We start from the raw sequence: 27,620 nt of genomic DNA on the forward strand, positions 1-27,620 counted from the left end.
CATTATTTGAAAACCAGCGTTTGTTTGAGAATTTACAGTAATTCTGATTGGCTTTAATGAATCCCCCAATCCAATTTGAGTATTCATACATGCAAGAAAAGACTTGGAGTGGAGTAGAAGTAGAGACTGTTGAAGAAATGTATATATATGTTAGTACTTTTGCAAGTTATTTACATATAGTAATTTATTTTACATGTCACATATAATTTCTATCACTGTAAAGAATAATGTAAATATGTTAATGATTCTGTTGTGTACTGACAATGCTTCCATTAATGTTTGCATGGAAACATGGACAAAAGCTACACACACACACACACACACTATGATACAGTTGTGTTCAATTAAGAAATAATCATTAATGTAAATTCACTGTGTTCCCCTTTGTGCTTCCCAGACAACCCGCGACAGATCAGCCGCGTGCCTGTTTACGTCCGAGTGCTGGACGTCAACGACAACGCTCCGACATTTGCCACCAATTATGAGACATTTGTATGTGAGAACGCTAAGGCTAATCAGGTTGGTATGACCGATCACAAACCAGTAGCCAAGGCTTTGTTCTTCTGTAATGAGCAGACTCAGTGAAAATTCCTAAATCTGTTTGAAGAGACCTTTTTTTTGATTGTTTTTTTTGCATGAAGCTTGTCACCTGCAGTTGTTTAAGAGGTTTAAAAAGAAACTGCATTATTGACAATGTGTTATAATGTATGTAATACTCAAACACAACATCACAGTTTTACAATTGGCCCAGTCTTTTTCGTTGTACTTCTGCCATTTCGTCAAAATGCTGAGACACAATTCCACCACATATTTAGTGTTGACATTTGGATCTGAACCAAATGTTGCTGTCTCGAGTTTATCTGGGCTCATAGGAAGTGTGGTGCCCCAAGCCCTGACTTGTTACTTTTGTACTTTGTAATAGTCAAACAAAGGAAAAAAAACTCTCTATACAGAATATTATCTTTTACATACTGGACCTCGGCAGCAGTGGTGGAAAATCATACTAATATAGTATTAATTAAAATAATACTTTTAAAAGTAGTAATACAACAACAAAAAGACAATACAATGAAAGGTACTTAATATGCAGAATGACTCAATTCAAAATATTAAATATTGTCAGATCATCAGAATTTTGCATTAATCAGAGTCTGCAAAATAACTAGTAACTAAAGCTGCTAAATAAATATATTGAAGTAAAAAGTGTAAAGTTGCATAAAATGGAAATACTCACATCAAAAACAAGAACTTAAGTGCAGTTCTTGAATAAATGTACTTTCCATCACTGCTGCACTGACATCGTGCTCACCTATAATAGGTGCACATGTGATTAGTGCTGGGTGGCTTTTTTGTGTCTTTCCATTTTGACTGTTTGCAGTCAGGGAAACTCTGACGTTTGTTACTTGTTAGCTTGCCATTAACTATTGCCATTTTGAAGTCCCCTAAAGACCAATCCACTCATTTAACCTGAATCAACAGCTGTTGTTCACATTCAAACACCAACCATGCACTAACAAGCTTGCACCGGTGGCGTTTTACAGCTGGTGTCGGCCATCATGACAAAAGATGTGCGATACTGAAGATAATATAGAACCATTCAATAGAAAATTAAATATACTGTAATAGAATATTTTATCAATATTGCCTCCTATTTATAGCTCAGCCAAACTGGAATGTTTAGCTAATCAGATACTAGCACACTCAACACATGAACTTCAGTTGGGTTCGTCAGTGGTGAAATGATAAATTCCTAGTTAAACACAGCTTAAAAGTGTCTATTGAAAACATCTGAGATGGTTCTAGCATGTGGTTGAATTCAATAGCTAATATTGTCGTGTTCCATCTATATGGCTGCTAGAAGATTATGAGTTACTCACCTATTTCTGTTTCTTATTTCAGAGGATACAAACCGTGAGCGCCACAGATCCCGACGAGCCACTCGGAGGACACAGATTCTTCTTCAGTCTTGCACAGGAGACTGCTGGGAAGGCTAACTTCTCTGTCCGTGATAACAAAGGTAATACACTCTCAGCTGATGCTTGCGGTCATCAGATTAACATCAATCTTCTGTATAATATTCCTCTAACGCACTTATACCTGTTGTTAAACTTAACCACATTTAATGTTGTACCGTATGATGTATGATATGACTGAAGTGATTTATGGTTTTACATACAGCACTAAAAGCACATTGACAGAGCAAATGAAATTTCTAGGAGTTCATTGAACGATTCAGTCAGGTTATTGACTGCTGCACGGTAACCGTATATCCTGTTGTTTTCAGACAACACGGCCTGGATCCTGACCCGGAGGAACAGCTACAACAGTCTACAGAAGAGCATCTACCACGTGCCTGTGGTCATTTCTGATGGCGAGTTCCCCATGCAAAGCAGCACCAACACCTTGACAATCAGAGTGTGCACCTGCGACCGCGAGGGCAACATGAAGCTGTGCAACGCTGAGGCACTCACAGCGCGGGCGGGACTCAGCACGGGAGCTCTGGTGGCCATTTTGCTTTGTGTCATCATTCTGCTCAGTGAGTACAGACCGATGGAGAAGCGCTCAAGACGCACCTGCAGCTCACTCATGCAAAAACTTGTTTTTCAATCTGATCTTTATTTAACCAGTGTGGCTTCAGCGATATTTTTTTTGGAGTGTTTCGTGAAGTATGCTCGAGAGGTTCCTGCTACAGCAAACCTCTCAGTTTTGTGTTTCACTCCTTAATTTGATTCATCGCTTCCTGTGGGCGGAAAATTCTACCAGTGACTAAAAGTGACATGTTAATTTGATTTAAACAGCAAAGCAGCAAAGATCTATGGCATCACAGCTGTGCTTTAGGATAAACAAGACAGGTGCTTATTTTTATTCCGGAAAACTTATGCCTGGTGCAGCTGCATTATCTCAGGGAACACCATTACTAGCTGTCCTTTAAGTCGGGACACAGTACAGATGTTTCAGTGGAGGTAGTATTCTTGCATCACACATGGTTTATTTCCTGCAAATACAAACCAACGTTTCAACCTCAATCACATCAGAATATTCTCCAGGATAAAACAGCAATGGCAATCCAGGGGAATTTGTGTGCAATTGCTGAAGAGATTTTTTTTGCCCCAGCGCCCAGGTTATACAACTAGCTTTAGGGCCATGGAATTTCCAAGGCACATTTCAATTTGCTCCAGTAACTGTATTTTCAATGACCTGCCTATGTAGCATGCAAGAAAGCTTTTGAACTGGATAAACAGAGAAATACTGATTGACTTCACCTTTGGCTTAATCCAAAGGGGCTAGGTCAGCTTCACATGCATCACTCAAATGTCATAATGCTGTAGAAGATACATAAATTGTGTTTCTAGCACACAATGTACTTAAACTGCATTCCTTTGTAATCTTAAGCAGCAGGGGCCCCGAGGATGGAAAAATACATAATGCATCCTTGTGGTAGCTGAGCCTGTTCTACAAAGTCAGACAAAGTCCCTGAACATCAGTGAACACTCATACAACATCAACTATTCCCCCTGGACAGTCACTGGCCTTCAGAACAAGGAGAAGGAGCATAGAAACAACAGCAAAAGTCACCTAACTCTGTTACTTGTTCCCTTTGTTTTTGTTCTCCATGTAGTGATTGTGGTGCTGTTTGCTGCCCTGAGGAGACAGAGGAAGAAGGAGCCTCTGATCATCTCCAAAGAGGATGTCAGAGACAACGTTGTCAGCTACAATGACGAAGGGGGCGGAGAGGAGGACACTCAGGCCTTTGATATTGGCACGCTGCGCAACCCAGAGGCCATTGAGGAGAGCAAGCAGCGGAGGGACATTGTCCCCGAGACCTTCTACCCTCCAGTTCGACGGGCTGTGCTGCCCCCAACCCGGGACAATAACGGGGATGTGAGAGACTTCATCAGCCAGAGGCTCCAGGACAACGACAGCGACCCAACGGCGCCGCCTTACGACTCCCTGGCCACCTACGCCTATGAGGGAAACGGCTCTGTAGCGGAGTCCCTAGCTCACTCGAGTCGGTGACCACCGAAGGCGACCAGGACTACAACTACCTGAGCGAGTGGGGACCCCGCTTTAAGAAACTGGCAGACATGTATGGGGGCGACGACAGTGACAGGGATTCCTAACGAGAGCCTGGCACACAGACAGGGAGAGAAATGTGAAACAAAACACGTTTAAAACATTTGGGCAATTCTGGTGCATGTGTGGCGAGAAAAATGGCGAAAGGACGAGAAAAGAGCACCATTTGTCCGAGTGCTCTTTCACCGCCATCGATCACCATTCAGTTGTACCTCCGGTGACCAGACGTAGGCTTTGTGTGTCCAGTCAGTGTTAGTTGCATTTTTTGCGAGGGTGCTGTTAAAAGAGACTGTTTGTGTGTATATGGGGTGTACATGATGCCCAAATATATCTATACCGATATTTTCTTTTTTTTGTTTGTTTTTCCAAAGCTGCGTGTGATGGACACGTTCAACAAGCAGTTTTGTAAACCAACAGATATGCCTATGTATTTTTCAGTGTTTCTGGGACAAAAAAACATGCTGCATATTGTGAGTTCTATCTTAGCTTGTGTACGTACGGTAATATGATACAATACGCTGTACAGTTGTTTTGTTTTTTGGGGGATTTTGATTGTCCAAATGATCCCCTCTTTCAGCGATGGCTGCCTCACATTAGCCACTTATCCACAGTTGTGCTTGAGTTAATTGAGACAATTTTGGCACTGCCATCTCTGATGAAAATGAGGAATCTCAATACAAATTAGATGGCAAAGATGTACATCATCAAAACATGTGTTAGTTGTGGCACGTGGCTACTGTTCTTTAAAGCTTACATGAAGCTGTGGTAAAGGAATGTGGATTTTACAGCCAAAACAAACACACAAGTTTGTCATTTTTGTAGTATGTGATATTCATCGTCACACAGCTTTGAGCATTCGCTGCGCGGTTGGCCCAAACACCAAATCTTTCTTTATTGAGGTGAATGTCTTCAAAACCATTTTATTCTGTGCAGCCAACTCTTTAAGTACATATATTATTTTCTACGCTACGACTGGTATAAATTCACCAATCTAATCTGCACCAGGCTCAGTTAGAGGAAAATACTGGTCTTTTTGGACTTTTCCGCTCATCTCGACCGCAAAAATATGTAAATGTTTCACTCTGTTCAACACCATGTAAGTCACAATAACCCCCATTGCTGAAAAGATGCCACTGAGCTTCAAACTACGGTATCACAGTTAGATTAAATGAAATATCATGCAATTTTATTTTCTTATAAACATTATCCTGCAGCAGGAACAGATTACGTTTGGTTTTAAAGTGATTTAGATAAAAAAAAGGAAAACAAAGAAAAGAAGCAACATTGTCAAATTTCCTTGAGACATCACAACTATGAATAAACACTTTTAAAATAAAGAGGTCTGGTGGAACTGGGAGGGCAGAATGATATCAAGATATATCAAGTAAATGTTTCACTCTGTACAACATGGCAACTCCCAGTGCTGAAAAGATGCCACTGAACTTGAAAGTACGGTATCAAAATGAGATTAAATGAAATATCTCGAGGACGATTAAAATTCATCATGCAATTTCATTTTAAATGGTTCATTTTATCTGTTCAGGTGATGATAAAAACAGGAAAAGTAGCATTCAAATCAATGTATCAAGCAAGAAAAGTATACACGTTTTTACTTGGACTGTGTCACAGTAAGTATAAAAGCTTTACAGAGAAAGCATCAAAGTCTATAATAGGAATCAAAAGAGTTGCCTTAAATTAGAAAAACAAATCTACCCAATAAGAAATGGCCTGAAAACAAGGTTGTCTTTATTTTGGTGTCAGATTCTTCTCCAAAAGAAAGTTCAAATGACCTTCTAAAATGCACAATATGACATACAGCAATTAAACATTCATAAAGTTAGTTTTTCTTTTAAGGTAAAATCTACACTTCTTTCATGAAGACTGTGTCCTAAGAGGGGCCCTGCAGTCGAATGTATAATAATGTAAAATAGCAGTTCAGTAATGGAAATGTGCCAAAAAGCAAAGGCCACCAGTATTTTCCTTTAAAAATCCTCCTATTTCTGTACTCTGTTCCCTGCCCTTCATTACATGTCCCGTATGTAGTGTTGAACATGAAGCCAGTCCAAGTGTTTAGGCTTTACCCAACTGATTTCCTGAGGGATGAACAGCCTTTTCCATAACTGCGCTCATCAAGGGCCACCTGACCTTTTGAGTGTTGTGGAATAAGGTTCTTAGGTGAGGTGTGTCCTCAGCTGAGGGAGAAGGTCAAAACTTTATCCTGCAGCAGGAACAACAGATGACCGGTTTTACAGCAATTTAGAAAACATAAAAAGGAAAAAAAAAAAAAAAAAAAGTTGCAACATTGTCAAATTTCCTTGAGACCTCACAACTATGAATAAACACTTTTGAAATAAATAAGTCTGGTGGAACTGGGAGGGCAGAATGATATCAAGGAAAAAAAACCAGAGCAGCTAAAACAAGATCTGCCCTCACTTTAGCAAAAGGCCAACCTGTGAAGAGGCTGACATTTATCAGACATTTGAAACAGTAATAACAAAACACAATGGCATAATTGCCACAATGGTACACTTTTTCTCCCTGTACTCTGAAGCGGGCTTGACATCAACAATGGTGCAGCACATTAAACAATACAACTGATAACACAGTGGTTGGAAAATTCTTTATGCTCGGCTGTTGTATACATGTGCTCTCTTTTTTGCCCCCGTGTTTTGTTTATTAGCTTGTTGCTGGAGCTCCCATTGTGTAAGTGGCCATTTCAGACTGCGCCAATGTTGCTATGATAAGCATTTAATGGGTTTAGAAACCCTTCACTCTAAGAAAACTGCTTTTCTGCCTCAAGGTACAATGTGAGGTCTCAAATGGAAATCACCATGACAGCAGCACTCACCAAAAGCATTTTTTCCTTAAGTCTTCACTATTTTCTGTCTTCATACAGAGTGTCAGCGTGTCGCCATTACGAAGACGTGCTTATGTTTTCCTATGGAGAGTATAATTGCCTCCAAGCATTGGCGCCATGCTCAGCTAAGATAACAGAACATGTCGCACATCGTAACGTGCCGCACCGCCTCAGCGTATTTTTTTTTTATTAAGTTGAGGCAACTACATGGTGACGCTGATGTCTTCTTTCTCCAGATACAATAGATCTGTGATTGTTGATGTGTAGACATGGTCGGCCTCGGGGCTCACCTCTACTACGGTATATTATGTTGGTGACAATGTGATTGAGCAGTCGAGTTTTGTTGATGTAGAAACTATTTGAGAGGTTGTGGTAGTGTAAGGGACCCTACATCATTGGCCATTCATCAATCTGCTTTGTAAAATGTGATATTTTGTACTGAATATTTATATGACACGATTAAACATCTTTAAAATCAGACACTCTATTTCCTTTGTGAGGTACTCTTCCAAAAAAATACAAAATAATAATAATAATCAAATGGAAGGTTAATAATTTGACAGGTTTATTTACATAGCAGCTCTAGTGGAAAACTCTCCCTTTTTTCCTCTGGTCGTGGAGGATAATTGAACTTTTATCTGAAATGTGATGGTAGCCACGGGCTAGCATGCATGACATTTACCATCCTCACAGGTATGTATATATCATCAACAATAAATCTCAGCATAAAAGACCCAACTCTACATGTTAGATAGTAATTCATATGACGGCCGTTGCTAAATAGCTGGATCCAGAGGCTACTGAGCTGAGGAAATTGTTAAGTTAAGACAATCTATAATTAAAATCTGCCAATCGGATTTGGAGAGAGGTTGAAAAAAGAGAGACGGGGAGAAAAAAAAAAAAATAATCACATTTTGATTATTCGAGGATGAGTGGCAGATGTGAGACAGATGGTGACATTGTAGTGATTGAATATAATTGACTCAACCCCTTTTCTGGCTTAGGCCTCTTAGCAAAGCAGGTGAGGATTACAGTAAATGCCAAATAATCTGATTTATGACAGAATCTGAAACTTTATTTACAATACTAGCTTTGATGGTTTATTTAGCATGACATACACCATTGCTCCTGGTTGAAAAGTTAGGCAACTCAATATTTAATGATTCAACAACAAAAGGCCACGTTGACAGTGCTACAATACTAAACAGCATAAAACATGATTTCTAATTCTGTTTGCCTTCTGTCCAACTTCAACTTTGAAAATCGTGGACAAAATCTAAAAGACACATTAAAGCGTTATGGCAACCCAGCTAATCCCCACTTGTGTCCCATCGATGTTCATGTAGAATGTAGAACAACAGTCACTCGTCGCTGCTAAACTATCGCAGCCTCGCAATCAACTAGTGGCATCTCTATCTTGTCAACGCTTGCCTGGACAGCTGCCACATTTGCAGAGAGAGCTCCTTAATGTGGATGCGGGTCTTGATTGGTGCCGTCACTTCCTGCATTCCTCCACCTCGTCGGTCTCCTTCTCCTGCCGCTCCCGCTCTCGTCTCATCTCCTTCAGCTCCTGTCTGTATTTCCGCTCGATGAAGCGCTTCTGATGAGCCATCTGTGGGAAGTTATCTGGTACAGGGAGAGGCAGAGCAGGAAACAGAGAGAAGTTGACCAAGGAGAACAGATAGAGAGAGAGAGAGACACAGGCAGGGGTGTGAACAGACAAGGTCACTTTACAACTGGCGAAGACAGCAATTTAGGGCTCAAATTGCACCGACTATAGATTTCATAGCAACTGTCATGTTGTCACTTTGGTCAAATGAGTGAAAATGCTGCAGGCAGTATTGCGATTAAATTGCCCCCATCTTGTTATTTCATTAATAATGATGAAGCAACAAGAAATTAGACAGGCCTTGTTTGGTTTCAGCACAATGACTATGAGATCTGATAGCATAATTACAAGTGAACATTTCTAAATGAGATCTGTAATAAGATGGCAAAGTTGTGTGACAGCAGGGAAAATAAAACAAAAACAGATACATGCTGATAGGATGTTAACATATAGACCAAAATAACAAAAGAACTTGCTCCTCCTGCAGTTGGAGCACAGATGATCTTTTTTTATTCGTCTCATTGCGATTTAAAAACTCACTTTAAAAAACTGCTGTTGACAGACTGCACTGCCGGACTTCTTTTTATAGCCGACAAATGCTACTACCTGTTGTCAACCAGTTTGTGGCACTGGCTACATCAGCCATTAGCTTCCAAAGCCTTCTGGGTTTTCTGCACACCGCCAACTTGGCTGGAACCACATAACCAAAATTTGGGCAGATACAGAGTGAGCCTGGGTGGATTCAAGGGCTGAGGAAGTGGAAGGTGGAATGAAAACACAGAAATGCACCTAAACTTGTTTTGAAATCTCAATCAAGAGACAACTTAGTTATTGAGGCCTTAATGTGGCAGAAAATTACTTAAAATATTTTTGACTGAATCCCTTAAACAATTTCTGTTAAGCCAGGTCCTGGTGGTCATTGGTGGTACTGCATGTCAAGCCACTTCCAAACTGTGTCACAGTCCTGTGAAAACCTCAAATTTCTCCAAAATGTCAAAAAAAAAAAAAAATATTTCGGACAATTTAATAGCTCTCTAGAGCTGTTATTAAGGTTATACCTGGGGCTGCAACTAACAATTATCAATAGGTCTGCTGATTATTGTCTACATTAATCTTCAACGTAGAAGATAGTGAAAAATGCCCATTAAAATTCCCCAAAGCCCAAGCTGACATATTCAAACATCTTGTTTTGTCCGACCAAGTGTCCCAAAACCAGAGATAGTCAACTTACAATCACAGACTAACAACAAAAATGGCAAATCTGATAAACCAGAGATTTTTTGTTGTTTTGCCGGAAAAAAAATACTAGAATTCTGTAAATCTACTAACAATTATTTTTGCTGTTTTGATAATGTTTTCAGCTGATCCATTCTGATCGTTTATTCTGTTTAATATTTAAGAAAATTGTGTAGATTGCCCATCACAAGTTCTGAGAGTTCAAGGTGACATCTGCAAATGTCTTCGTTTGTTCAACCAACTGTCCAAAACCCAAAGATAATCAATTTAAAGTGATAATTAACAGAGATATTTAACATCCTCTCCTTTGAAAAGCTGGATGTAGAGAATGTTTGGCACCATCTTTTCACTATTTTTGCTTCAAAAATGACTGGAATGATTAATCAACAACCAACAAATTACTTATTTCTCTTTCAATCAACTAATCATTTCAGCTCTAGTTAAAATGTAGGAGAATCACCCAACCCACAAAGAACATTTAATCCTTTGTCTTAAGTGAGAAATTCAAAATACCTGGATTTCACTGGAAAGCGACGACCGGCTGTAGTTTTTAGCCATGACAGCTGGTACTCAGTTCAGCCCGATGACCCACCAGGTAGTTAACAATTTTAATATTCACAGCTTAGGTAATTTTCTATTAAGTGTTTATATTACTGGGTCTACCCACTGCACACTTCAATTTAAAACAGCACGCATGACAGATGCCAGGTGGATTGTGTCAACTCGCCGAGGCACAAATTTGACTGTGCAGTTTTTCCGGTCGCTGACCATGACCATGCAAAGCTGAACAAATTAAAAATCAGTCTTTCAATAACTTTTCCCATTGAATTTTTAAAGTCAGTCTGTGATGGACTCGCAATGTTCTGTACCTCAATAGATCTTTTTTGCGTGGCCTTTCTGTTCTGTGATTTATTATACTTACTGTACCTTAATGTGTGTTTGAACAGTTATTCATCATTATTTTGCCTCTGCACTTCAGAGTTTGAAATAAGCGGTAAGGTAAGACCACAGACATTCTGGTTTAATTTGACAATGGAAGAATTGTAGCTCTTCAATACATTAGTTTTAAAACAATATTTTGGACTAATAATTCATCAAATTTGATTGTTAATGTCTGCTGATGTCTATGACCCACAGACACTTTACTCTTTCCTGATAAAGCTCTGTTATTGCTGTTTGGGTTTAGTTGCCCTTAAAGCTGAGAGTCGGCACTTTACCTCACACATTGTTTCCTTTTTAAATCCAATGTGCTGCAGTATGGAGCCAAAACAACAGGAAATGTGTCACTGTCTAAATACTTAGGGCCTGCGCTGTATCATGGGCAGATAGTGTATATTATCCTCTGATAAATGTGAAAATTTAATTATTACTATTGTCCAGACAGCGGACTTACAGCTGATAATATAGCACCTTAGGGTTTGAGCCAACTATTCAACTATCTGGTGTGGATTTTGTGTTTTCTGGAAACGGCTGCTGTCCCACTGCTGTAGACCCATATCCACAGCTGGAGAAACACACCACAGGAGCAGAAGTAAAAATGGTTCTCACATGTTGGAGCGACACATTATGCATCTGGATTGTGCTTAACCTTCTCTCTAAGCTCTTAGCAAATCAGTTGTTTGAAAACTCATCACTCACAAACAGTTTATTTAAAGAATGACTAAATCGAAGGTCTGTTAAAGAGCACAGTTAAAACCTTTTTTGTGTGTTTCCTCTGTTAAATGACTGAATTGTTTGACAATTTTGAAAATTATCATTTAAGTAATTTATCAAGTTAGGAATGCAAGACATGTTCTATTCCAGCTACTTCAATGTGAAGATTTGCTCCTTTTCAGTGCTTTGTGTCATTTTAAATGAACCATTTTCGATTTTAAACTGTTAGTCGCACAGAAAACACACACGTTAGTCACCTTGAGCTCTAGGAATGTGTAAGCATGTGTGAACACAGTATATGGCCTCAGTCAGTACCCAATAACAACACATTCTTCAAATGAATGGCAAGAGGAATTGGTTGTGTACAACTAAAGGCAGAGTAGTATTTTAGCTGTCTGTAGAGTGAGTGCTGCATGAGTTCCTCCTATGAAAGAGGAAACACAGACAAAAACTGCAATTCACATATGTGTTTGACTTGTGAATGAATGAAAAGCATGTAGAGATGAGTGACAAATTAAAGCAACATAAAGTGTCTTAGTAAGGTGATGGGCCACCACTGCTTTAATGCACCTTTGCATTGACTCCGCATGTCTCTATCATCAGACTATCATCCTGGTAGAAGTGACTCCCATCAGGATAGATATTTTTCATCTTAGGATAAAGGTGATCACTCACAACAACTTTGTACTGATTTGCAGTGACCGTTCCCTATAAGGGCACAAGTGGACCCAAATCATGCCTGCAAAATGCACCCCCACCGCATAACAGAGCCAACAGATCCCCTCTCTCTAGAGGGTCAAGCATCCGGGCGTGTCCCGTTCTCTTGGTGCACTCACCCAGAATATGGTGAAGGATGACTCATCTGACCATATCACTTTTTCCCCCACATCTCTGCAGACCAGTGCCTATGGCTTTTGCACCACTGAACTCCAAATGTGCAGTCATCTTTGTAACGAGGGGTTTATGCAAAGCAACCCTAATATAATATCTCTCTCTATGCAATTGTTCATGGAATGTTCTTACTGACAGTCTGATCCCTTCCTGCTTTGATATTTTTACCTGTGAAAAAGTTGGACTTCTGTTTTACTTTACATATAGCACTAATACACAAGCTTCACAGTCATCAAATGTGCACTTATTTTTACCAACGTCTTTCCCATACATATAAATGAAGATGTCACTTTAGTCACCTGTTTCTGTTGAAACCAAGCGGGAACCTCAGGGTCTGAGAAGAGCCCTAAACATACATTCTTTCTAAGGGTCAGCAGGGGGCGACTCCACTGGTTTCAAACAGTAGTTAGACTGGATTAGACTTAATGGTAAAATGACCCTACTTCCCACTTGATTTATTCCCTCAGTAAACACCTTCCTGATAAACTTATGGTCTCAATTAGTGTTGTAGTCAAGACCACCTAAACCGAGACCAAGTCAAGACCAAGACCAGTTCCCTGCATTGCATGGCACGCAATAAAATGTGGAACGAGATCATAGGTACTTCTCAAAGTGATCTGAAAGATCTACATTCCCATTAAAACACCCACATACAAATACTAAGAGCTGAAATCAATGTAAGCATCCTCATTCAACACTCCTATTCCATGTTTACTATCGCGAGGAGGGGTGACAGTCGTTATTGGTAACAACACATTATTATTTAGGGTAATTGGTTGCATTTGAAGCAATACGTTTTACATCCAATCAAAGTTACGATGTTAACAACTCAGACAATGCTAAAGCAATTTATTGATATTCCCAAAGGTGGTCTTGAAATAAAATCCAGAGTCCTCAATGTCCGAGACCGAGAAAAGACCGAGCACAAGGGCGGTCAAGTCCGGCGAGACCAAGACCATCAAAAAGTGGTTCTAAGACTGGTCTTAAGACCAAGATCGGTCTCGAGTATTACAACACTAGTCTCAATGTCTAGTTGCAAGCCTTCTTCGACACAGCATGATGGTCATGTTGTAAATTATGGTCCCATTTAGAGGAAAATAGATAATAAAGAAGCGTATGCTTTAAGGCGTGGCTTTCTTGTGATTGACAGGTTGCCATGGTAGTGACTTGTCAATCAGGCTAGAGGCAACTCGCGTCCACTGCACTGTGGACATTTGACCGGCGCCTTTGTCACTTCTGATGCCTGGTTGCAAAAAAACAAGATGGCTACGGCCAAAATGCCAGACTTGAGGTTCAAACACTTGCCAGTTGAGCAGCCTTTGCGACTGAAGCTCCTGCCATCTGTGTGTCCCAACAATTACCCCTCTTTCAAAGTCACTTAGACCTTTTTCCATACTGATAAAAAATCAAAATCAGCAGGGCCTGCTCAGCATTTTTATACATGCCACAGAGCATGATTGGATGGTAATTGCTTAATTGTACCATGCAGTGCACCTGTGTAGAAGCATCTGCATTCGTTATGTTTCTCCACTCATTTATTCAGGTTTTTCCTTTCATTTGTCACCTGTCTGTATTCTTCCTCTTGCAACACTCTTCAGTCGTCATTATGGCAACAGAGAGGAAAAGTGCAAGAGAACTACAATATCCTATTAAAAAGCAGACGGATCAAATGACGAAAAATAAATCCTGAAGAAAGAATACGCTGAGAAAGAAAATTATTCTGTGACACACACATGCATGGGTACACACAGAAACACACAGTCTATTTCAATATGCTTTCGGTGAGTAAGGAACACTTGGTGAGCCTTGGAGAGAAAACTACATATTGCAGTTAAAATATGGAAATCACCAGCATTTTTCCCTGGGAGATGACTGGAGAAGGCGGGGGGGGGGGGGGACTTTGGCCATTTCCATTGTTTAACATGCACCACAAGGACAGGCGTCAAAAAATAGGGTTGCTAAAGAATTCATTTCAGTCTACGTTGGGCATCTCAAAGACATATTTGCGATGCCCAACACAAGTATGTGCTGGCAGCTGTGAATCTCAGTTCAGGAGAAAAGCACCTTTGAGAAACGGCACATTCTGCATACTGATTACCTTTGGTTGAGGCGTTAACGCACTTAGCTCGGCTCATGTGTTTTGTTTATCGACAACGCAGTAATTCCTCTCAAGGACGGAGGCTGCTGTCTTGAGATTCGGGGTGTAGCGGTTTTTCGCAGCAGCGAGGCAGTTGCGGGCTCGGCAACAACGCGGCCTGTTGTGCCCACCGACAGCAGTGCTGAAATGCGCGCTCACACAGCAGCTGGATGTGGAATCTGTGATGAGGGATCAGCACCTCTTTTAAGGACACAAGAACATATAGTGTCCTTTCACTTAGGCATTCACTATTCAGACTAAGCTCTGGCTGTGAGATGACTCCACAATAGACTGTGCTGGCTGAGTCTATCACCCAGAGCTCACGCGAACCACATCAGTCAACAAGCCAATAGTGCGCCTGTATAGCGGTGTTGATGAAGGGATTTCCCTGCCATGGCAAAGGGCAGACAAAAGACTCAAGCCAGAAAAATGAATAGAGATTGTGCATACTGTACTTTACTTTGCCTCTATCCATCCAATGCATTTATCCAGAGATTAAGGGGTTTAGAGAAAGCTGAGGGAAAAAATGTAGTCCCCTTCCAGCTACTAGCCAGATCAAGGCTCCTTCTCTTATTCAACAGATATTGCATTGTTTGAGAAACAAGCAGCTGCAAGGAAGCTGTAAAAAAAAAAAAAAGGGGGAGGCGATTGAGTCTTAGAGAGAGATTGGAGACTTTAAACAGAGACAGTACTATCTGAAAGGATGAATGATAAATGGTTAAGCCGTTCCCATGTATATTTGATGTCGCCTTAGATCTAACAGCGCATGGTGCATGGAGCCTCAGGGCCTGAGGAACTCTGCACCACCGACTCCTTCAGTCGGCTCCGTTACCCTACCTGGCTGCTCTCAGCTCGATTTGTTTGCACTCATGTTTCTCACAGTCTGGGCCTTGGTTAACATTTAATTCTGCCTTGACAGATACAGGCAGGAGACTGTCAAAACGTGGGCCATCAAATAATGAAATGTGAATCAGCTGAGCCACCAGCGGATCGGCTACAGACAGCGCACACACCAAATATTGGGCCCGGTCTCCTTAATGAGCTCTGAGCTGTCTGACTGAACACAACCACGTCTCTCACCTCTCCCACACCGCTGGATTCTGTCTGCCAGGAAAAGCGCTGCAGCAGAAACAAAAAGTTTAATCCTGCTCAAAGTGCTCCTGATACTCGAGGAGGCCTTAAATAAAACATGGAAATGAATCCTGACACGTTGTGGGGAGGTGTTTTTCGATCTGAGTGTAACACAAGGTAGGGCTGTTGTACAAGAGGAGTAATGGTGTAGCCAATGCTGCAGTGAGGGCCAACAAGACAATCAATGACGAATTACATGACACCAGGGCTAATGTCCTTGATTAGTCTTGCTATGGGAACAAATGAAGCGAAGCCCTTGACAATCACACAAGAGACAATGCGGCTCCAATAGGAGTTATGCGTCAGGCAGTTCTGCAGCAGATGAGCTTGAGCCTCATTATATAAGCTCATGGTCAGGAGACCATCCTTCATCCACACACATCCTTCAAAAGCGTGACTGAACCCTGCTGACTGATGCTGCATACTTATCTCAAAAAGAAGATGCCCAACAATGGAATAACTGGAATCTGAAATGTCTTGCACAGAAGCGATTCATTTAGACATGAATAGTGAATTGAGAAGAAGTTATTATCTGACTACGTTGCATAGTAACATTGACATCTGAATAATGAGTGCTACCTGTGAATGATGGATGTTGGAACAGATATGATCAAGCACAGCCAACAATTCCCTGGTTGAGCTCCTTCAGCCCGGTGCAACCTTCAGCTAATGACTACTTTTGTTATTGAGTTATCTTTTTTGACAAAAGTTTGTTTTTGTTTTTTTTAGTTTTTTACATTTGAAGCTTCTATTGAGGTTTTTACTGGATTTTGTGTGAATGCAGCAGAAATGCACAGTGCCGACGTGCTTGCATTTGAAGGAAAGCTGCGCGGCACTCAAACGTTGATTTAGAATATGAATGTCAAAGTTATGAACGAACTTTGACAATGGTAATAAGTTAAGATCAGCTTAATTGGTTTTTTGTTTCTCACCCATTTTCTTAAAATTAGATAATCAACACACTCACAACAGGTTAAAGAAAAGAGTACATTCAAGCCGAAGCTGATGGATGAGCTGTAAATTGGCAGGTTAAAATAAAATGACAATACAAAGTCAAACAAAGGAGAACTAGAAGCATTCTGTGCCGAAGGAAGACTTGGAGAGATGATTTTAAATCAACTGACCTTTTAAAAGGCATTGCTAATCTACTCACATGAAACAGCAATTTATGAGGGGGGAAATGTTCATTTACTAGCAATGAGCATCTATCAATCATGGTGACAGAGGTGTACACTAGGGAGAGGAAATGGGAGGAATTAAGGGAGAGAGGGAGACCCAGGAGAGAGTGTGTGCACTGAACTACGCCCCCTGATAAGGAGGGAGGGAGGTGAGGGAGAGAAGGAGCCAGAAGCAGACAGAGAGGGAGACTGAGAGAACGGCTTTAAATAATAACATCCTAGTGCTAATGTTTCATAAAAAGCTAAAGCTTGGGCGCACAAACAGTATCAATCACAAGTGGCTGGAGGCCTCATTTATGAGCCAAATGAAATCAAAGTTTGACCTTCCTGCCCTTTCCAAGTTCTACAGGCCTGTTCCAACAAAGCCATTTGTGTTCACCTCCAGCTAATTAGTTGAGTAAAGAACAAATTGTACATTTGATTAATGTGGTGGTCATACGGATAGCAAGAGAGTTCAGTCCACAAATTACACTTGAAAACATACCAACTCCAACAAACTCAGTGTAATGTATGATATTATGCATCCACATACATATGCATTGAGTATAAGAGGCGAATAGGAGATGATGGAAAGGGCTTGTGGATGTTCCGAGAGCACTGTAATCGTATTTTTACTTGGCAGTGAATGAAACATTGTAAATGCCTAAAAACCACTACCTATTTTCTTTAAGTGGTGGTTGATGACAAGATGAAAAACAGCCAAGGAGTGAAGGAGTGCGTAGGGAACGCATCAGCCACACTCCTTCAAATCTGAAGAGGAGCTCTGAGCACAGGAGAGTCGCTCAGAGTGTGAAGCCTCGCTCTCGTGGTCTGTACAAGGGCTCGAAAACACAACAAAAAAATACAAACTTTGCACGGCCCTCGACACAAACTTCCTGTGGTCCGTCAGGATGATCGACATGGTCAAGGATGCTTAGCTTCCCCTGTCCTCATTTTATTGGTTCTCCATCTCTGGCTAGGCCTCATGCCCGTGCTCTGGGCTAGCACTTCAAACAGCCTAATGTTCTATATGTAGCAGCCAACCGGCTGGTCAGGCCACAGCTCTCTGCCAGCCATCTTGCATACTGTACAGCCAAGGCTAATATTCAACACTGAGGCAAAGCGCGTGAAAGGCTTAAAGTGTAAATATCTGTATGTGTGTGTGGTGGGGAGGGGTTCAGGTTGCCAAACTCACATTTTTCGAGCGCATCCATCGCAGCTCCCATTTCCGCCTGTTGGATACTAGATTAGAAATATTTTAAAAAGGAGACAGAGAGAGAGAGACAAAGAAAGACGGGAAAATACAGGTCTTTAGCATATTCAAAATGTCCCTTTTTTGAAATTCTGTCAAAAAAAAAAAACAGGCCCAATATTGAGCGGATTATCAAAAGTGCTTTATATTTGTTTTGAAAAAGCCCTTTTGCCAAACAATCCCAGGTAACACAGTGCACACATTTCAAAAAGGTAAGCCTATTGGCGGCTCTGCGCTGGGCACTATTTACGCCTGCAATTCACCGTCCCTCAGTATATATTATGTGCTGTGTGATCATAGCCCAGCAGCAGAGGTGGCTGGCAGCTTAAGTCATGTAAATACAAAAACAGTAAGCTGTCAAAGATCCTATGGAAGGGACAAACTTATCGCCAGCTTAGAGCAAGAGAGAGCGCTTTCAAGTAGGGGGCTATGGTTGGGATTTCCAGGAGGGGGGTGAAAGATGTTTGATGGATTTAGGTTTCATTTCTCGCAGGCTCAGCTGCAGCTTTATTGTCAACCCCGTCAACCCTGAAAAGGCCTTCGCGCAGAGATTCACTTTCTTTACTTTACAAAAGCATGAATGTGATCGCACACAAAGGTGTGCAGTCACACACAAAAACACATACACACACACACACACACACACACACCCCTGTCTTGCTCTGAAAACAACATCCCAGGTATATCTAAATGCATCCCTAGATGCAGTGTTGTCTGGTCACAGACTCTTCTACTGCACAAAGTGATATTTCCATAACACAATTTACGTCAAATCAATAATGAATCGATTTATTTTCATTCTGCATAATGTCTCTCCCGATAGAATAGGGCAACAAGAGCTTAATTGCTATAATAAACACCATCAATAAAGCACAGCCATTATTCTCGAGCCCATTAGCGGTGCATCGAGAAGTGGAGGGCCTGTTATATTGTACTGTCTTACTCACCTCGGGCCTTTGCCACAGCCGATTCGCTCCCCTTTGAAATACACGGCGACCGTGTAGGTGCGGGCGTGTGAGGGCCCCACTGTCTGCAGGGTCCTGCAAATTCAAACACAGAAATATGGGATGAGAAGGCGGAGGGTAGAGTTGACAAATAATAATAATAACACCCTGGGGGAAAGGTACAAGGACACTCAGGGACATTGTCCTTCAAAGAAATAACAAGAATAAGGGAGGTAAAAAACAAGTTTTCAATTGGAACAAATATAATGCATCTCAAGCGGTAGGTTGAGAGGAGGGGAATAGCGCTTTGATGCAGTGGCGTGCTTTGAGAGTGCACAGAAGCCATCTGAGGGACATATAAACAACTTTTAAAGCCTCCCCATCTCCCCACACACATCATCTTCAGATACCAAGATCTGTGTTTGGTAAAAAGAAAAAAAAAAAGATGTTGGAAGAGGAATTGAAATAAAAGAATGACAATAGTCTTTGAGACCCACGAGTCTTTGGTGCGCTAGAAGGGTAAACAATGAATAAGCTAAAAAGGGACCAAGAACACGAGAGGGATGACAAGAGAATATCACTCTACTAATTTGCAGATGTACCTCATTTAAAAGGGGGTGGGGGGAGTCAAGCTGTCAATTTTGTTACATTTCTGCAGGGACATTTGAACAAGACAGCAGACAAAACTTGGGAGATGTTTGAAATGTTAACATTTGCATAAACATCTCAGACCCAAGCTGTGAGTCACCTAAATTATTCACAGACAATTTACTTATTTCAGGAGAGCAATCCATTTTTAATGCAATGTGGTCACTTATGACACCTTATCAATAATTCAGCCCCCTTTCTCACTTACAAATGAAGATGCACATAGCATGTGTGGAGCAAATAAGACTCTGGTGTGCCATGTTTTAGCCAAATCTCAACAGGGAGAGCGTGTCACTTGGAATTATCACGCTGCTAGAATAACACAAAACGAAATGGAATGAAAAAGGAAATCTGTGAGCTGTTGGGAAGTTGTCAAATTAAACGCTGCACACAGATGGAAGTGTGCGAGGGGGAAGAAAATGTACACGTAAGGGATCTGTACGAGCTTCAGCTCACTCTAAAAGCAGCTACTTACGGACTACGGCCATTCTCTGCACAATGTGAAAGTGTATATGCGGCTGCTCCCTGGTGTGTCCTGCCCCGACGACATGTACAGTAAAAGTGATGGTGCTGGGTTCAAGTGTGAATCTGTCATCAGCCAGACACATTCACAAGGGAACCTTTAGCAGGGGGCTCGGTGCATTAACTCCTTTCTGTGTCCTTCCCTGCCCTCCGTTGGCCATATAGTCTTTCTGTCTAACTCACACCCTTGTCTCACACCCTGTGTGAAGACCGTCCAACAGATTTGACGCCTACAACTGTTGAATGAAATGCTATAAAAAGGTGCATCATTCTGGCTCATCGACCAACCGGGGTCAGGTCAACTCATGAGGAGGTGAAGGAAGTGCTGAAGATTATGGGCAGCTCCAGCGTATTTGTTGAACAGGAACAAAGCAAGTAATAATTACAGTCTTCTCTGTGGCAAAAGCCTCAAGTTCATCAGTGGCGAGCTTCTGTCTGTTCTTGTGTACGTGTGTTGAAATGTTGACATTCAAGTCACCCGGGGGCTCTATTTGTTTCTTGTTCACGTTCTTGAGGGCAATAGAGTTGGAGGGAAGTGTTGATTGTTGTGTCAGAGTTGTGCTGTGTCAAAAATCACCATCCAACAGGCAGAGGGAATAATAAACAGAGGAGCACTGGAAAGACATTCACATAAATATAAAGAAGAGAGAAAGGGAGGAAGAGGGGACCGATTAAATTATGGTTTTTTTTTTGTGGTGTTCATTGTACATAAAAGTGCTCCGTCAGCAACTGCCCTCGCACATCCAGCCGACCCCCTTTTTTTTCCTTCAGAGAAGACACTGTTTGTCAGTTTCCATGGTGACAAACACACTGCTTCATGGCAGCTCTCTAAAGCATTCTGCAAATGACACTTGCTCCTTGACCTTTTGTCAAGGTGTTTATTTATCACAACAACAGAGACCTTTACACAGCTATTCACAATGTTCAGGGAGCGATGGCAAGCAGAAAAGTCCTATAAATTATGTTTGAGCCATTTGATTTCTCTGAATGTGTATTGTGGCCCATATGATGCCTGACTGAACCCATCCCACCCACTTTTTTCTCTGTCCAATATACAGGTGCATGAGTTTATGCACGTGTTTAGGTTATATCAGGGAACTAATATCAGACTTTTCAGGCTAACATTGGAAAACATACATTTAAAAATGTATTTAATACAATAGATCATGTATCATATAAAGGATTGGGCAATATAATAAAAAACCAATGATTTCCAACCAGTTTGCAGTAACTTGGGATTACGTAGAAAGATTGCAGAGTAGCTCAATTAATTCAAAATATATTAAAAATAGTAAACTATAATCATATATTAGTACTTCTAGATCCAACAAGAAAATGTTTTTTTGTAAAAATAGAAGCTACTTTAAATTTAGACTTTACTTTCATTGTTGATTTTAGTGAGATGGCAAAGTCATACTTAAAATGCATTATTAAAAAAACTAAACTTAGGCTAAATGAAATGTCACTCTTGGCACATAAAGTGCTAGTTTTACTTCCTAAAACTCAACATCAGTGCTTGCTTCTGTCCAACTGGTGAATCTGGGGTCTTACTTGTACAGCGGGATATCAGGCTCCTTGCCCTCAGTTCTCAGGGTCAAACAGCACTGCTGCAGTTGAGACTTTGGATCATTCCAGTCCTGGTTCAGAATGAACTCCTGCAAAACACGAACCAAACAAAACACACACGTAATTCACACTACTTCTTTCACAAACTTCCTTCAAAAAATCCGAAATGCAAGAAATAAAATTCTACTCTGTTCCAAACTCTCTGCCTCGATCACTCATGCTTTTATTTCATTCTTGCGCCATGACCCTTCCCACCGTTTTTACCCCTTCCTTTTGCACTCACTTATTTGCTCTTTCCCTGACTGGCTCTCCATCTGTGTCTTCACAGTGAGTACAAATCACAGGCTACTTAAGACAAAAGCCAATCCTGGGCCAGATATAAAGAGCGCCTTGGAGTCTCCCAGGTGTGCAGCCCTGATACATTTCTCTTATCCAAGGGGGACTTCTAAAAGCCCTTCCATTAACAGGGAAGCAGCCTTGTCATAAAAAGGCAGACTTTGAATCCAGAACTGTCTGCTCCTATTAATTTTCTACAAAGAGTGCTTCTGTTGCCTACGCTCTCGTACTCTCTCGCTTTACTGCCCCCCCATCCCTCCATCTCTGCTGTTCTTGCTTCCGCGCTTTACTTCCCTTTTTCTCTTCCTCACTTTCCCTCTCTCTGGGGGGCATCTGCACCCCTTTAGCCTAAAGCAGAAAAATGAGGCTGTTTTGAAAAGAGTGTAGCATATAGCTATGCACTTTTCATAAGGAAAGGAGCGAACATAAGGAAAGGAGCGTTTATGTTCCTGGTTTAGCCTCTCTATTTCCATCCAAATTGGATGAAGCAGCACAGTGTGCAACGTTGTGGTTTCCAGAATGCTATGTAAGGAGACGTGCTGGCTGTTTCACAACTTTTCTCTTGGAAGTGGAAATGAGGTGCTCTCTTGCAGCGACCATGACGCAAAGCTCAGCTCCTCCAGAGCTGGGGATTCTCCCTGGAGAGGCACACCAAGACAGCAATTAGTACGGCATATCAGACCACTGCAGCATCTTCACAAGGAGAGGTCCACGCTGTGTGGGTACTCTTACATGAGCATGTGTGTCAGCCCACTTGTGCGCATGCCTGTTTAGGCATGAGAGTGTATGTGATAGTTTGTGTCTTAGAGCTCTTCTATCTAAATTTGGACAATCCAGTGCTGCTTGAGAATAAAATGCCCGTTCTTCCTCACTCACAGCCGGCCGTGGGAGTCTTGACTGAAGCTTACACAGTTTATCCAACTCCTGGAACACTCTGGAAGTGGACGCTATTAACAGTCCAAGCACTTCTTGGACCAAAAGAAAAGCACTGACAACACTGCTGCGATTACCGTTAAAGATGACTAAAATAGCGATCAAGCCGCCATCGCAAGAGGCATTCAAAAGCCGAGCACCACTTCAGGCCTTGCGTCAATGCCAGCCATTAGCTCCCTCCTCATCATCTCCCTGGTTCCCTGGTTCAGTGGCTCATTGATCAGGTGCGAGTGGTAAATGGCTATCAATAGTGGCTCACCTTCAGACGGGGGAAGAAGCAGACATTCATGAAGGTGTGCACATACTCCAGATCTTTATCAATGTAGAGAGCGGCAATGAAAGCTGCAGACAGAAAAAAATAAAGAAAGCACTTGTGAAAAAAAATATTGCTATATAAAGGTCGTAGTTCTTGTGTTGCTTCCGTTTCTGCTCTGCTAAACAGTTGGCTCTCTTCCTGCCAGTAAATAAAACATTAACAAAGACCACAGAACAAACCTCTGCTGTGGCCCTCCACATCAAGTGATGTGATGTTAATGTTAACAAATGGAAAAGATGGCTCTGTAGTGCCCTCTCATTTTCCATCAAACAGGAAATTGGTATATTGAGGGCCACACAGAGTTCACAGAAACATCTATATAATATAGATGATAAAACTGTATGTTAAACTGAATTGAGAGTAACTGTCAGTCTCACTGAACTGAAAAAGATTTGAAATGCAAGCAGTAGGTGCTGGGCGTCATCTTCATCTCGTGACTGTCCCTTTGTTTTCCCTCTTCTATTAGCTGCCAGTGCATTCACTCATCTCCGTGACTAAGACAGTGGAACATGAGAGAGGAATAATAGGTAATATTTCAGGAGGCCAGTGAGGGCCTGCTGTAGCTGCAGGGCACGGCTGTTCATATGCGGAAGAGCTGCACTCATTTCCATCCCTGACCCTCGTACCCTTCCTGTGTCATCAACTCTGCTCTGGCCTGAACTCTGAAGGTCGATTTGAAAGGCAAATGATATGAAGCTCAAGTAATAAGTTCTGCCTATTGAATGCTGACCTAGAATGCATTGGTGTTTTATTCTTTCTTTGTTTTCCACATTTTTTTTGCTACCAATCTACAATGGTCTATTCCCTATCCCCTTTGCCCCTCTCGCTGCTAGCTCCCTAATGTCCTATGGTGGACTGCAATAAGTCCCCACATACACATGAGCTCAATGCCAATAAGGCCCATACAGCCTTGCTGTCCCCACCTGCTTGCACCTCTGTTTGTGTGGAGGGGTTACCACATTCTCTGCTAATATTAATTTTTCCATGCACATAGCCTTAATCTTTGGTACACATTACTTAGACTGCCTTTTCATTGTGGTTTTGGAATCCGGGTACGTGCAGTAAAGTTTGAATTAAAGGAACCATAATTTTGTCTCTAGGTATGTATTTGAATTTTATACCCATATGCACACCTAAATAAAGGAAGAACTTAACATCTATTTTGTATTTGGGGATCAGATGACATTATGCATTCATATCAGAACAGGACGCTATGTAATAAGACTCTGAACAGGAAGGCTCCATTGTAGTCAGACCAATATTGGATTTTGTAAGACCAAAGCCGCCAGATATATTAGAGCTTAACACATTAAGGGATCCTTCAAAAATGTTCGTGGTATGTGACAATCAGTCCCTGTTGGAATTTTCTAAGCTCTCAAAATAAAAATCTGCGATAAGCTATTGGCTTGTTATGTTTCTCGCATATCAGTCTACCTTATTTAGGGATCTACTTGTAGAATTCATGGCAATGGACGTTTCCTGGTTAGGGTAGACAGTGGTGAGGGATCTCACCCACAAACACCTTAAATATTTGGCTAACTTAACAGTCCTCACTGCTGAAGCCCATTCTTTTTTTATATTATTACATATTATAATAATGAGACGTTATTGTAACCAGTGATTTAAATGAACAGTACTCTGACTTTATAATTTTTATGCCATCTAATAGGGAATTGCCTCAGTACAGCTACCACTACATACAGCTGAGTTTGAAACAAAAAAGGAAATCAAATATGACTAAATTATCAGAAACATGGCGTCTCACACTTGCACTCCTTAGAATTTACAACATACTACAGCATATTTGAAATATAAGCATTAAGTGCTGCCTACAAACTGCCACTTCCCTTGAACACGCCTATTCTTGATTTTACTGTTATAAACGGTCTTTTTTTCCCCACTTAGTTAACTAACGCTCAGTGTGTACGGGAGTGAGGCTGGTGCACAGCTACCACTGTTGATAAACATGTATTGGCTGTGTTTTCATTTTTCATTTTATGATGGTTTAGTTATGAGACTCTCAACCTTCCAGACCAACTGCCCCCGGTAGTTTGTATCATATCCTGAAAGCAAGACTTTAGGTCTACCTCAACCAGTTGGATAAAACAACCACTGGACAATGCGGATAATTTCTCTTTAGCTGCCAAATGTTACTCTTCTACCACCCACTTCAATTACTAAGAATAGTTTAGATGTCTTCTTCTGTTGAAAAAAAAAAAAAGAAATCTTTTAAACTGGTAGAATACGACAACTTTATTTTGGGATAATGTGGCAACTGTAGCTAGTGGACAGATAGGGAGCATCTTCCAGTGTCTTTTTAACAGAGAAGTGACCACGTTTGACTTCTAACACAAAGGGAACAAAGAAATCAATGATGGTACTTCATGCTGCCATCTTAAACTGCACATTCAGGAGAGACATGAGAGAAAAAGGTTTAGTAGGGGTCTTTTAAGATTTTCTTTCTTTTCATTTTATATTTCTGTGAATGGCTCAAAGAACTGTGAACATACACTCCAACAAGTCAGCCAGAGTCTTGGTCCGTAGTGCGACTGGTCGTTTGGTTTTGTCGTTGGTGATGGCGAACTCTTGCATGCCCAGCTCCTCTGCCACTTTGGCCTGTGTGCGGTTGTTTACCAGCGAACTGCGGAGTAGCTATGGACAAGCAAAAACAACATCACATTTTTATGTCCACCTGTCAGAAATGTACTCAGGGTGTGAACATATAGCCACACAAACACTACACAGACACACGCTTGTGTGGAAATGTAAAGAAGTACACAAAAACATCAAAATAAACCCCACATGGAATAATTCATCAAAGACAGAAATGGTAATGCAGAGTAAATGTTTCAGGGAGATTGCACGTTGCTCTGTTAAATATTACATTGTGACTTGGAGCTTAACGGATGACAACATGTTAGACTGGGCAAGGTGCATTTACTTCTCTAAAAGGAAAAACACAAACATGTTAAATATAGCTACAAGATGCAGAAAAGAGCAAATAGAATGCAATATGACTGTCTGAATCTGTCTTGCTGTGATGTGCCCTCCTTAACAGTACACACGCAATCACAAAACACACACACACATACACTGGTTGAATGAGCACTTTTTCCCCCAGATTTGAAATCCATTTCAGATGTACCCCACCTTGACTCTTGGGTATAGGCATCGCTAGAGCTTTCAGTCTCTCAATGAAAGCTTGCTGGACGCTTTTAAACAAACTGATGTCACAGCTTCCATCTATAAGGCATTTCCACAAATAAATATCTAACTACAAAGGTTCTTATTCAATTTTAGACCAGCTCAATCCCTCCAGCATCGAGAAGTCAGTCTTCCGAAGAGAAGTGCTGATGCTCAAATGAAGAGAGGGCGTAGTAATAACATCTGACGCTGTCAGAAAATGGACTCGCATGTTCAAAGTGTGATCATTTGCTTTGTACCTGTGTTACAAGCCCACACGTTTGCGCACACACGCAACTTTATTTTTCAGACACTTGACAGCTTTGGCAAAAAATGTGCCAACAAAGATGTGTTATTGAAAACCACTGAACAATTGTGTCTCATGACAATACCCACCGCAAGGAGCACAGTAAAGATATAGGCGCAGTCTGGAGTGAGGAGTGGAGGAGAGTCATTTTTGTGGAAACAAGCGAAAGAGGAAGGGGGTGAACAACTGCTGGCTGGCACTTAGAGATTCAAAGATTGATAGGAAGGAATGAAAAAAAAATAATTTCACAGCAGTAACTTCACTCCAGGTAAACTCATGTAAGAAGCGGGGAACAGCGAGCAGCTTCAGAGAGCAGAAGCACAAAGACAGAATAAAGACAAAACACAGGTGCAAAGATGCAGATATGGATAAAAAAAAAAGTACAGCTGTGGGAGCGTGTGTGAGGACATATTGTTTAAGTGATTTGATCTTACTGTTAAATGTCCTTCATGGTGGTCGGGGAAGTGGATGAAGAGGTACTCTGTGGCCACCAGCTGCATGATAGAGTCTCCCAGGAACTCCATCCTCTGGTTGTGGCCCCTGTAGAAGAGGGAGGAGGGATGGATGGACAGAGGTAAATAGGGAAAATAGGTTGAATTTTAATAAAATGAAAACGGGGGGTTACAAAAGGATATGATGGGGAAATAAAATGGTAGGGGTGATGTGTGAGGGCAGGGAGAAATGGGGTAAAAAGAGGAGACAGGGAGGGTTTCACATGAAGTTATTCAGCTACACATCAGTGGGGCATGAAAGGCATCACGCTCTCTCGACAAATCTACTGGGCTTTTAGACAGAAACGGTGAAGTTGGCTGATGTACATTTCATGGGTGGCCTCTGGGAACAGCTGCACTGACAGGTTGTGTGACAA

The 27,620-nt window shown here is 41.3% G+C and overlaps 2 protein-coding genes across 2 annotated transcripts in view; one reads left to right on the plus strand and one right to left on the minus strand.

Moving 5' to 3' along the window:
* Window positions 1-6,397, plus strand: part of LOC119912782 (cadherin-10-like) — a 56,620-nt gene extending 50,223 nt beyond the window's left edge. The window contains 5 exon segments of the mRNA XM_038732046.1: window positions 398-519; window positions 1,900-2,017; window positions 2,285-2,536; window positions 3,620-3,994; window positions 3,997-6,397. Of these exon segments, the coding sequence (XP_038587974.1) occupies window positions 398-519; window positions 1,900-2,017; window positions 2,285-2,536; window positions 3,620-3,994; window positions 3,997-4,121 (992 nt within the window). The 3' untranslated portion in view covers window positions 4,122-6,397.
* Window positions 6,398-7,482: 1,085 nt separating this feature from the next.
* Window positions 7,483-27,620, minus strand: part of drosha (drosha ribonuclease III) — an 88,005-nt gene continuing 67,867 nt past the window's right edge. Inside the window, 7 exon segments of the mRNA XM_038732045.1 lie at window positions 7,483-8,557; window positions 17,941-17,987; window positions 18,945-19,037; window positions 21,663-21,766; window positions 23,206-23,288; window positions 25,773-25,914; window positions 27,187-27,292. Coding sequence (XP_038587973.1) covers window positions 8,427-8,557; window positions 17,941-17,987; window positions 18,945-19,037; window positions 21,663-21,766; window positions 23,206-23,288; window positions 25,773-25,914; window positions 27,187-27,292 — 706 coding nt within the window. The 3' untranslated portion in view covers window positions 7,483-8,426.

The sequence above is a fragment of the Micropterus salmoides genome, unplaced genomic scaffold (assembly GCF_014851395.1).
Source record: "Micropterus salmoides isolate LMB-PRFRI ecotype aquatic unplaced genomic scaffold, ASM1485139v1 Ms_hic_scaffold_1, whole genome shotgun sequence".
NCBI classification, from domain to species: Eukaryota; Metazoa; Chordata; class Actinopteri; order Centrarchiformes; family Centrarchidae; genus Micropterus; species Micropterus salmoides.